Here is a 12,269-nt window from a genome sequence, read left to right on the forward strand (position 1 = left end):
CACCTTTCCCCTTCGTGTCAGGTGCTGGGGAGGAGAGGGATGTGCAGCAATGCAGCACTGACCCCAGCCTTCACGCAGCACATGAGCTGTGCTAAAGGGGACTGGAGATGCAGGGAGATGTGCGCTGAGGCAAGTGGGTCTGCGTTAGGTTTGTCTGCAGGCAGCACCAGTACAGTGACTGTGCCCAGGCACCAGTGGGTTCTTCATTAAGTAGACTTACAGTCAGCGATGTGTGCATGCAGCCCAGAAAGCCAGCTGTGTCCTGGGCCACAGCAAAAGCAGTGTGGCCAGCAGGTCAAGGGAAGTGATTCTGCCCCTCTGCTCTGCTCTGCAACCCCACCTGGAGTACTGCATCCAGCTCTGGAGCCCCCAGCATAGGAAAGACATGGATCTGTTGGAACAGGTCCAGAGAACGGCCATGAAGATGATCAGAGGGTTGGAACATTCCTCCTATGAGGACAGGCTGAGAGAGTTGTGGCTGTTTAGCTTGGGAGAAGAAAGGCTCCAGGGAGATCTTATAATGGCCTTTCAAGACTTCAAGGGGATTATAAGAAAGATGAGGAACAGATTTTTTTTTTTATTTTTTTAGCAGGACCTGTAGCGACAGGACAAGGAATAATGGTTTTAAACTAAAGGAGGGTAGATTTGGACTAGATGTAAGGAAGAATTTTTTTGTTATGATGAGGGTGGTGAAACATTGGAACAGATTGCCCAGGGAGATGATAGATGCCCCATCCCTGGAAGTGTTCAAAGCCAGGCTGAACGGGGCTCTGAGCAACCTGGTTTCATTGAAGATGTCCCTGTTCATTGCAGAGGGGTTGAACTAGATGACTTTTGAAAGTCCCTTCCAAGCTAAACCATTCTTTGATAGATTCTTCCTCATAATTGTGCTGACGCTGTTTGTATAAATGGTATAAAGGCTGAGAAGCTGATAAACAGAAGCCAGTGGGAAGAAAGTGTGAATTACGGTACTTGAAACTTGGTAACAGTTTACTGACAGAGTCTTTTAGCCCTTGTTCCTAAGGCAGTGATTACTTTGTAGTGGCAGCTGCTGTTGGCCTTCTTAACATTCAAAGTGTTTGCTAAAAACCTTTGAGAAAGAAGTGTGATTAGAGATGTCAAACACTATCTTAACTTGGATCTAGTCTTCCAAATAGCAAGAACCACAAGGAAGGTCTTCAGTTGTACTCTGTTCAGAGACTGTCTTCAAGTGGGCTGGTATGTCTTGTGCTGCTCGGTGCTTGAAATCGGAGCCTGTCTGTTGAGCTTGTGTGGAAGTGCTATATTATAATCATATCTTTTTTTTTCTTTTTTTTTTTTTTTTTTAATTCTCTAAATCCTAGGTGACTTAAACTTACAAAAAGTTTCTAAAACTCTTTTGGAACTCAACACTACGTATAACTGCTTCCAGCAAGGCAGCCAGCACAAAATTCAAAGCAGCATTAACTTCCTGTGTGGGAAAACACTGGTAAGTGTAAACCATGTGTTCTTACCTTCAATGGAAATGGCATGTTCTTCTAATTTGCTTTTTAAGGAGACTTGGTGTACTTATGGATGTATCGATTACTGAGCTTCATAGCTTAAGGAAGAGCCAGTTATGTTTGAATACCAAGTTAAAGTCATGATCTACTGTGGCTTTCCAAATTTTGTCCCAGTAGAAAATAATTGCAGATCTGCAGCTTAGCTCTGGTCATGGGCTCTCCTGGGCCTTTAATGTTTTTACAGGGATTGCACTGTAGTATTTTTAATAGTGTAACGTGGAGGAGTGAGTCAACAATGAGAGCTATTGTTTAAATGTTGGCTGTGTCCAAGCTGTGGACCTGGTGTGGCAGTTTAATAGAACAGCACTGAAGAAAATAATTGACCTCTATCATGGGTCAGCAGAGCTGACAACAGTAAGCATTAGGTTTTGTCTGCACATTGTTGAACCAACAGTGCTTATGTGTCTAGCTGGGCTTCTGGAGAAATTGTGAGAATCTGCTTAAAATGTGCATGGAGATCCCCCAAAAATTCCTAGGGGCGTGTGTATATGCAGTTCTCTTCCATGTGCTTTTGGAGTTACACCTTCCCCACACTTAACTGATAGCACAGCTTGGTGTTCTCTACAGACTGTAATCAGTTTCCATATTTATATATTGGAGGTAAGTACTTACTAGTGCTGATGTTGGCACTGATGATGCTGTTGCACACGCCCTCTTGGAAGTCCAGCTGATTTAAACAAAGTGCCAGGGCAGCAGAGATTTAAATGCTTTCTGTTCTGTTTTGGCAGATGACTCCTTAAGTTAAAAATTATTGCTCAGCTCCAGCTATAACACCGATCATAACAATCTTCAAACTTCTAGTTAGTGTAGTTCTAACACCCATCCTTCATGTGACCTAGTAAAAGAATTTTGTAATAGTGTCTGGAACAACTTGTTTCTAACGCTTCTATGGTGGGCTTAAACAGGGAGGAAAGCACTTCAGCATATTTAAAGTGATTCTAGCTGAGGTAATGGAGGGAGAATGGAAAAATCTGATTGTCTTTCTCTGAGCAGAGACATTCAGTTGAGCATCCAGCCCTGAACCATGGTAAAATCCCCATCCTGAAAGACATACAAATGTGTATAACATAAGCCTATAAAAAGAAGTAGCTGAGGTCAGAGGCGTTCTTTCTGTGTAGCACAAGATTGCTAATCAGTCCTTTGTAGGGTGAAAGACAGGGAACTGATAAACCATGCATTGTCTTGCTGTTCACCTATTTATACACATTTGAGTTGATGTTTTTCTTTTTAGTAACTAGATGGCAGTCCTGGGCTAACAGTTGGACTTGATCTCAAAGGTCTTTTCCAACCTAAATGATTCTATACCTCTGTGACTGGTGCTTCTGCCAATATCAATTGGCATAGTGAGTGCCTCTAAAGGATGTACTACAACTACTGCATATTAGGATTGGCAGATGTTAATTTGACAACTGGTGCATATGCAGACTGAGAAGGATTTGGCACCCTGCATCTTCCAGAGTTTACCAACAAAGCTGTTGAATGACAAACTTGCTGTTAACAAGTGCTATTGAGAAACTATTCCCTTGTTCTGTGACATGCTGTATCCTGTTTTTCTTAATCCCTTGAATGAACTTCTTTCTGTCTACAGATGTAAAATAAAACTGAAGTCTGTTTTTCAAAGAACTATTTTTTTCCCCTTTTAAATAGGGAACCCCTGAATTTGTAACGGCAACAGAGTGTGTGCATTATTTTGAATGGAGGACCTTTGTGGCTTGCAAGAAAAACTCATTTAAACCTGTGAAAGAGGTAATCTATGTACTATCCGTGCAGAGCTTTTCATACATCTAGCAATTTTATTCATAACAACCTGCTCCCACCTCAAAATGAATGCCGCCAACATCCATAAACTTAACTTTTTCATAGACATACAAAGCATCTGTTGAAGTTGGTGGAGCTGAGAATTTTAAAAACTCTTTAACCTTTCTTGCGATCTGTATGGTTATTTATAGGAAAACTCTTCTAAAAGCTGGAGCACACAGTCTTAACTTTGGATGCCTAATTTTAGTCAGTGTGTCTAGCTTTAAGTATTTGAGCTTCTAGAAGTAAAAACCTTTTCCACATAATTAACTTGGCTTTATAGATGCCTGTTCGTAACTTCTCCCTACTTGTGTGGCATGGATTGCATGTAATTTTTTTGTTGCTGTTCTAGGTCCCTTGCTATGTGTTTGATGAAGACTTGAAGAAACATGACTTGAATCCTCTCATCCAAGTTTCAGGACACTATTTGGTGGATGATTCTGATGATGATTCCTTGTTCATAAACATCTGCAGGGACTTAGGTGTGAACACTTGTTTGTGGCACCTGTCAGTATATGAGTTTCTAGTAGTGTGGTACTTTTCCAGTGCCTCAGTTGAGGTTGTTCTATGACCAAAGATCAGGATTTTGGGACTTGCACTATTATTTCAAGCTGCCTTTAATGATTTGAAGGCTGCTTTCTGTGAAGCCAAGCCTTTCTGTCCAACTATTGAGGTGTTTAGAGATACACCCCTTCTGGAATGGCAAGTATTATTAGAAAAGTTGACTTAAACTGGACTGAGTGGAAGAGCTCATCTTGTGTTGTAGCTGCTTCTGGTTGCTGCCAGATAGGACCAGGATGGTTCATAGCACTTCATATGCTCTAATTTATTACTTTGGGCTTCAGTTCAGATCGTTGCTTAGTTCCAAGTGAATGTCATGAGGTACATCTGAAATAGTGTTTCTAGGTGCTTGGTTAAGTAATGGTGCACTGCTAGCACTTCGTGTCATTTGGGAGCTATATATGTAAGGAATTAAACCAGCAAAATCACTCATCTGAAACTTGCTGAAAAGGCTAGTTTAGATGTATACTCCCACTGTGGTTTTTACTCTGCAGTTAAACATATGTTTTGTGCCCCTGTTAAGGGTTTAATACTTACTAGTTTTAATGCCAGGTCTGTTCTTTTAAAAATCCTCCTAGTCTGAAACTTTTTGTTGACAGCTCTGAATAAGGCGGTTTGTAAGAAACAAAGGAGGGGAAAAAACTTCCCTATAATCGGGGTTACCCATTACTCGGTATCGTTTTGATGATGTGGAAAAAAAAACCCCAAACAAACAACTTGCCACACTTCTAGAAGTTCTCAAAGCCCTAAGCATCCAACAGCTGTACTAGCAACTGGTAACTAGCTGCAGCTACTTTGTCGGGGGGTGTGAATTTGCTGTCCAGAAGCAGAGCAGCATGATGTATCACAAAGGTTTCAGGTTTTCACTTGTCAGTTTCACATTTTAATGTAACCAGTTTTAAATGTATTTTTAGAAGAGGGTAGAGCAATGAATGGTAAGTAAGCCCACAGATAAAATGGCAAGATACTTCAGGCAGTGCAGGGCTTAGACGCTGAGTCCTATATTCTATCTTTTGTATTCTATAACAGGAAATTCAGGTGGAGAGACCAGAAGCTGCCCTGCTGGCAGTGCTGCTTGCTTGTTACGTGAAGGTCAGGCGTATGATGTTGGCCGTCCACAGGAGCAGCTGAAACTTCATGACAAAGACAGGTACGTAATTATTGTGGTCATACTTATGTGAAAGCTTCTCAGTCATCTGGGCTGAAAGAAGCAGTCAGTACCAAATAAATCTTCTAAAACTTAACATCAGTACCACTTCAAATTTGAAGCATTGGCAGAAAAAATTTCTTCACATACTGGTGTGGCAGAGTCTTTCAGGCGTCCTGTTGTACTGTTTATAGAATTGCAAAACTCTCAGAAGTGAGAGATGATTGCTGCTTTCTGCCCACAAGCAGAAGAGTAAGATTTGACCCCATCTGCCTCTTGGCTGAGGGCCCACAGGGTAAATGCTCTTGGCGCTCTGTGGGTTTACGCACTGTATTTGGCTCACTGCCAGAAGTACTTTAAAAGTTGAGAATAGGGCCAGATGTTGCCCTTCTGTTTTTTTGCGTTAATGAATTTTTAGTAGAAAAATAGATAAACAGTGCAAGACTTACTGTTCCTGGTGGTGGCAGAGATGGAACTAGAAGAAACTGTTTCCTTGATGCTGCCTCTCTTCTGCTTGCTGCCTTTTATGTTGGAAGTGTAGCTTGAAAGAGAAGAAAAACCCCAAACAAATGAAAAAAAAAATGCACAAAAACCCTGAGCCATACTGAATTGTTTGGGTGGTGACTTACTTAACATGCTGATCTTTCTGAGCTTCAGGTCATCTGAGCCTGCTTACCATGTCTGTAGGGTCAATAGTACCCTGTTGACTTCGCAGTACTCTTTATCTCAGATGCAAGCTGAAAAAACCAAGCAGAATAAACCAGTTTAATAACAGGGAGGCCAAAGGTTCTGGCCTGTCAGTGATAAGGTTGAAGGCTGGGTTTTTTTAATTTACAAGGGAAGTTTAGTTCTTCACTGAAGGACTTTTATCCCAGCATGAAACAAGTGGCTGAGGTGTTTTGTACCAAGGCAGAAGCTTACATCTGAGGAAGCATGTTCTCACACTGAAGTGCAACTAGTACTCTATAAAAGTGCTTGGCAAGAAAGTTGTATCTTACTACTGCTAGGGTTGAAGAGCTCTTCATTGCTCGATGAAAATTCATTGTTATGTGTTCAGTCAGACTACAGTGGCCTGAGAAGGGAGTAAGACAGTTGTATACCTGTGTCCTCGGGTGTAGAGAGGCCAGTTAGAGGTGTGACTAAACTGAAACCAGACTGTCACCCCTTTGTGAGCTGTTAGCTTTTGCCTGTTAGACTGCATAGGACAGTAATGCTTAGTTGGGAAGCCAGATGAGGGAACAAGGCAATCCACCCAAGTCATGTTGCCATTTATCTCTCCCTGTCAGGTAGTTGCCATGTTTCATTCTCCTGCCTGCCGCCTCTGATCTGTCCCAGTTGCCTTGCTCCTGTTCAATTTGCTAATGAGATAATCTTGCTCTTAATCCTGGGGGCAGAATGGGAAGAGATTATACATACAGAGGTGGTGAAGTATAGGAATGCAGTTAAACGTGAGTGGTTATTACTTAAAAAAGATGCAAGAGTGTTTATTGCATCTGCTTTCCAGCTGTTTGAGAGCAAAGCTGAGAATGTTCTTACGACTGCCAGCCAACTTCTTGCTACAATACTGGTTACAGGGTATTCAGCATAGTCTTAACTGGGTTGCAAGAGGATGCTGTATTAAGTGATTTTGCTGGGACTGTTTTAATCTTTATTACGGTTAACTGTAAGATTAGAAGAATTTAAGGCCTCCATGGAAGCTGCTTTTAAGAGCAGGGCTACTTTGGTATATTCTGTGTGGGTGTCTAGCAAAGAGTAGATGTTCTTTCAAGAATATCCTTCTTCTGTACAGTGCTCAGTGTCTTAATTGAATTTTTGGTTTGCCGTTTTCTGTTTCTAGGCTGGTACTGAGTTATGAGAGAATATATAGTGATGAAGAAAAGCCAGACTTCTGCCTAGGCCATAACCCAGCAGTGACGATCACTTTTGTTTGTCCATCAAAGAGGGGAGAAGAGGTAACTTTGCTGCTTCAGTTTGTGTTAAATGGTTGCTCTCTAACTTTTGTGTGCAGCATTTTTCATTTTTATTCAGGGCTGAAGAGAAACAGAAATCCTCTTGGTTCTCAGCTTGTGAAGTGTGAGATCCTAAATATACTCTTCAAAAAGTCCTATAGAACTTAAGAGATAAACAGGAACTTGAATAAAATTTCCCCAGGGGTGTGTTTTTTCATGTCTTGGTGAATTTGGTTGTCCTTTTCTGGGTTCAAAGCTTTCCTCTGAGAATACGACTGATTTAGTGTAGTGTTATCCTTGGCACAGGGCTTTGCTTGCTAATGACCATTCTTCCATCATCAGTCTGGCTGGGCATGCTTATAGTTGCTAACTTGTTTCTTTACTAATCTGGCCTTCCTCAGGAAAAAGAAAATAATAGCTAGCAAGGGCTGTTGCATGGTAAGTGTCACTTCTTACTAAGCAGGCTTCTGAACTACTTTCAAAGTAAAATCTTTAGTATTAGGCAGCAACTCAGGTTTTGCAGGACACAAGTTTTAGCCTAGCTTCAGTGCAGTATGATGATTGCTTTGATGTGATGCTGGGTAATCTCAGCAACCCACACTCTTTGAATTGGGCCAAAGCAGCTATTGCTAGTGCTCTGTAACTTTAAACTGTAGTGCTTCTGGTTGCAGGTTAGCGAAGGGGGAGCTCTTGTCTGACTAATTTTTGGTTTAATGTTTTTTCCCCTCATCTGACCTAGAAAGGTACCCGAAATCACCCTCATTGCTGCAGAAAAAAGCCATAGACCTTTCTCCTACTGTCACTTTGTAATACCTTGCTGCAGCTACGCACCCTTGTAGTATGAGTAGTATTGCTAGTGTTACTTGTGCCTGTAATTTATCTGATACTTACCCATGTATCTGCCTGTTTTGTTGGATGGCAGAAATACAGATCTATGAAACAAAGTGGGTTTCTAAAGGTTTTGCTTTAAAGTGAGGAAAAGCAAGACTACCTCTTCTCCCAGAAGTGCAAAAATATTTCACTACAGAAACAACATCTGACAGAAGTGTTGGCTAAAGAATTCTCAAATGTCTTTCAGTCTTGATTTGGACTGAGGGAATCAAAGTTGCTAAAACACCAGTGTCTAAAAGGCTGCTTTACCTTCAGAGAACACTTGATCTCTGCTCCCCTCTTCGAGGACTCCTCTGAGGCAAAATCAATCCAAGCTGTACTTAGCAATTTGGGCTCACATATCTTTGCTTTTGTCAACGCGTTAAGGAAAAGTGCTTTTTAAAGCACTGTTACTTCTGCTGTCCTGCTAATGCCTGGTACCTTATCGCTCCTTAGAAATCTAATAGTTTGATGCATCATTATTAGGAGCTGTTTTATTTCTTCTTGACACCTGTTTCTGAGAGGCTAGGGACAATGTTTCCACCTCTTAAGCAATTTACAGGTGATGCTAGTCATTACTGATCCTAAAGGAATTGCTTTAAGAATTATATTTCAAATAACTCTCTACTTGTAATTTAAATTCTGTTTGCTTCTATATCAGAGTGCAGGTCCCAAACTCACAGCTAAAACAAATTGCCGGTATGAAATTGAATGGGTTACTGAGTATGCCTGTCACAGGGATTACCTGGAGAGTAAAAGCTGTCTTCTGACTAATGAGCAACATGATATCTCTATTGATTTAAGTCCACTTACTCAGCTTGCAGGTAAGCTTACTATTTTTCATTTGTTTGTGATGTTACTAGCCAGTTTTCCAGTTCCATGTTCAGAGACAGGAAAAATGTCCTCTGTAGATTTTTGGGTTTTTACATCTGTTTTGCTCTGTGTTAGAAAACTTTTTCTTTTATTATTCATTCAGATTATGTCACACCATATCTAGCCAAAGATGATAAAGAGGAATATTACTATTACTTGAACATATGTGGGAAAACCACTGCAGGTAACTGCAGGGACAGCACGGGATATACTTCAGCTTGCCAAGTAAAATCTTCAAATAACCAGCAAAAAGTGGCAGGACGATTTGAGAACCAAACCCTAAGGTGTGTAAAGGCTCTTTAGCTATGGTAACTGATCTGACTGATCTTTGTTTCCTACTTCGATGCCCTTATTTGTCATGTAAGCAATATTTGATATAAATTTTTTTTTAGCATGCATATATGTATATGCAAGCGTGTGTGTGTATATATATATATGCAAGCATATGTATAGCAAGTATTTTCACTAAGTTTTTTATGTATAGACTTCTAACGGTATACCAAGCTGGCATTAGCAAATGCAGGAGCAGATGAGGTTGGTAGAGGCCATTGCCTAGGCAGGGGAGAGGCTTTCAACCAGCTTTGGTATCAGAATTGCAGATTGTGCTGTGCTGCTTCTTGCTGTCCTTGAGTTTTACATGCTAATTGGCATCAGGATCAGATGTTTTAGAAGCTGTCTTCAGCATCTCACCTTCCTTTGCAAGAGCTTGTATTAATCATATCTAAGACTACTGAGGTCCAGGATTTTGTGGTTGATTTTTTTTTTTTTTTTTAATTGAGAACTTCAGGGTTCTCAAGTGGCATATGGGATAATAGTTTGCATGAAATTGCAAAGCAGTGATTATTCACCTAGATATGACCTTCTGTTCTGTTTGTAAGCACATGACAGACTTGTTGGAGTGTTTTTCCAGGAAGTATGACTTCCTCCACCTGCAAAAAAAGTCATGCAATAAACTAATGGGAACAAATATTCCACCACACCTAGAGTAGCTTTAGAGCATTCTTTAAACTCTATACAAATTCATGAAAAGTAACCAGAAAAATCAGTGGATGTGAGCCTTTGTTGCAGTAAAAATGTCAATATTAATGTTGAACAAGCATTTGTTTCCCTTTGAGAGAGACAATAAACAAACAAGATTGTGGCTTCTGTTATGTGAAAAACACTGTCTGATCACATGTTTTTTTTCTCAAACTGACTTTTTACTCAGATACTCCGATGGGGATCTCACTTTAATTTATCCAAATGGGGATGCGTGTAGTTCTGGCTTTCAGAGAATGACTGTCATAAACTTTGAGTGCAATGAAACAGCAGGTGAGTTTAAGAAGCTGTGATGACTGCTCAGGGTTTGATGTCTGTGGTTACTAGCAGACCTTATGTTCGAAGGACTGCCTGCTTTGAGCCACAGCTAACACAAGGAATAAATATTGTCAGAGTAAGCACTACTTTTTAGGGCTGGCAGAATTGTTTTGCACTGTGTAGTAGCACTGCTAATCTAAATTTACACTAACGATCAAGAATACTGAGGTATGGAAGAGCCTTGTTTCTTTGCCAACTGTAAAATACCCCACCCAAGCAATGCACACACCCCCACCCCCCCACCCCTCTCCCCCAAATGACAAACTCACACACGCAAAAACCAACCCACAAATGTAAGTCCTGTGCAGCAAAAGGATTTTTGTGTTCCTTGCTCATTGCAAGTCCTCAAGTCTCCTTGCTGTTCTCACATTGCCCCACTGGAAACCTAACATCTGTTTATCCATCTTCAATGTTAAGGTAATGACGGTAGAGGAACTCCAGTGTTTACTGGTGAAGTGGACTGCACCTATTTTTTCACTTGGGATACAAAATATGCATGTGTTAATGAGAAAGAAGATCTCCTTTGCAGAGTTGCTGATAAGAGAAAACACTATGACTTGTCACCTCTGGTCCGCGGTTCAGGTATGGCAATGAAAACTAGCTTTCGGTTACTTTTGTTCTGAGTTTACATGCCTTGTCTAGTGCAATTCTTTAGTTGAACATTAATAACTTTTTGCTTTTCTTAGTTAATTTCTGGGGTACTGTGTTCACTTCCCTTGTCCCAACAGGAGTGAGTGCCTTATGAAAGTATCTATATCCATGACTGCCTTGGTTACTGGGATTTTAAGTGTTTTTAAATGTTGGTCTTTTTGTGATAAAAGGCATTTTGGCTTGAAGAGGCTAGAAAAGTTAAGCCAGATGACTTGTTCTTGACAACCCCCTGTATTTCAGAGTTAGCCCAGAATTGGGAAGCTGTGGACAGTAGCTTTTCGGAGGTAGGGAGGAAGCGTTATTACATCAATGTCTGCCATAAGGTGTGGAAGAGAGGAGGAGCTTCCAGCTGCCCAGATGCTGCTGCTGTTTGCTCTGTAGGTGAGTGTGTGTGTTATTTTGGGGTTTTTTTTTAAGACTCTGAAGGCTTGGTACTTCCTTTGCAAATGGAGTTAGCTACCCTGAGTGCTTTCAGTTGTTTGAGGAAACAGAAATTAGGACCACATCTCTCTTGTGCTTCCAAAGACCCAAGAAGAAATGATGCAAGTAGCCTTTTATAACTAAAAAACTCCAGGCTTTCTAGCATGGTTTTGGAGAGGTATTAACAAGCTCCTGATGCTATGCTTTCTTAAAATGTCTCATCTGGCTAGTTAGTAGTATCTTAGTGTAAAGTACACTTCTTTCCAGGGAAACAAAAGTGATGTATTTACTGTCTTTACAGATAAACAAAACAGGAGTAAGAATCTTGGAACATTTGTATCTTCTCCTAAAAAGGTTGGAGAAAATATTCAACTTGCCTATTCAAATGGAGACAGCTGTGGTGGTAACAAAAAAATCAAAACTATCATCACTCTAGTGTGCAGACCAGGTGAGAATATCCATACTCTGATCTCTGATCTGATTAAAAACTAGAGGTCACTTGAAATGCCCAGACATGAATGCTAAATATTAGCGTGTGCCTTTGTCTTTCATTTCCTTCTGTGCAAAAGATGAAGCATTGTGGTTTATTTTATTACATTATTTATTATATATATATTATATTATAGGATGATAACAGTGTACTCACAGGTATTTAGTTCTGTTCACCTGGTATACAAGTACCCTTTAAAGAACTTTGAATAAGTGTCTTGAACTAAGATTCTCAGAAATATCACAGAAGTATGTTCAAGCATTTAAAACTCTACAAATACCTGGAAGCTATACAAAGCACTTTCTTTCCCTAGATTGTCTTGATGGGAAAGACTGGTTCTGAACTGAGATCAGACATTTTAGTCTTCTCTTCCAATAAGCATGTTTTGTGTCTACACTCCTTGCAGTTTATGAAAAGCAGAAGCATTTGCAGAAGTTGTTCATGTTATTCATCTCTGTATAACAGCCCACTAGTTTAACTGTGTCCCAGGGAAATAGATAACCTGTATTCCTCTGCCTGAGGAAGCTGAATCCTTCAAGTGTGCTGGCTATTAGGATCTGGTTATGCATTACTTCCTAATAAAGCTGTTGCTTTGTAGCAGAACACCAGGTAGT

General features: G+C 40.5%; 1 protein-coding gene across 1 annotated transcript in view; it reads left to right on the top strand.

Moving 5' to 3' along the window:
• IGF2R (insulin like growth factor 2 receptor) overlaps positions 1-12,269 on the top strand; it is a 60,909-nt gene that overhangs the window by 12,792 nt on the left and 35,848 nt on the right. Inside the window, exons 3-13 of the mRNA XM_055809668.1 lie at positions 1,344-1,468; positions 3,189-3,287; positions 3,691-3,820; positions 4,929-5,049; positions 6,884-6,998; positions 8,527-8,689; positions 8,842-9,022; positions 9,946-10,049; positions 10,512-10,676; positions 10,986-11,126; positions 11,467-11,613. Coding sequence (XP_055665643.1) covers positions 1,344-1,468; positions 3,189-3,287; positions 3,691-3,820; positions 4,929-5,049; positions 6,884-6,998; positions 8,527-8,689; positions 8,842-9,022; positions 9,946-10,049; positions 10,512-10,676; positions 10,986-11,126; positions 11,467-11,613 — 1,491 coding nt within the window. The remainder of the gene's footprint in view (positions 1-1,343; positions 1,469-3,188; positions 3,288-3,690; positions 3,821-4,928; positions 5,050-6,883; positions 6,999-8,526; positions 8,690-8,841; positions 9,023-9,945; positions 10,050-10,511; positions 10,677-10,985; positions 11,127-11,466; positions 11,614-12,269) is intronic.

Source organism: Falco peregrinus, chromosome 7 (assembly GCF_023634155.1).
Source record: "Falco peregrinus isolate bFalPer1 chromosome 7, bFalPer1.pri, whole genome shotgun sequence".
Taxonomy (NCBI): Eukaryota; Metazoa; Chordata; class Aves; order Falconiformes; family Falconidae; genus Falco; species Falco peregrinus.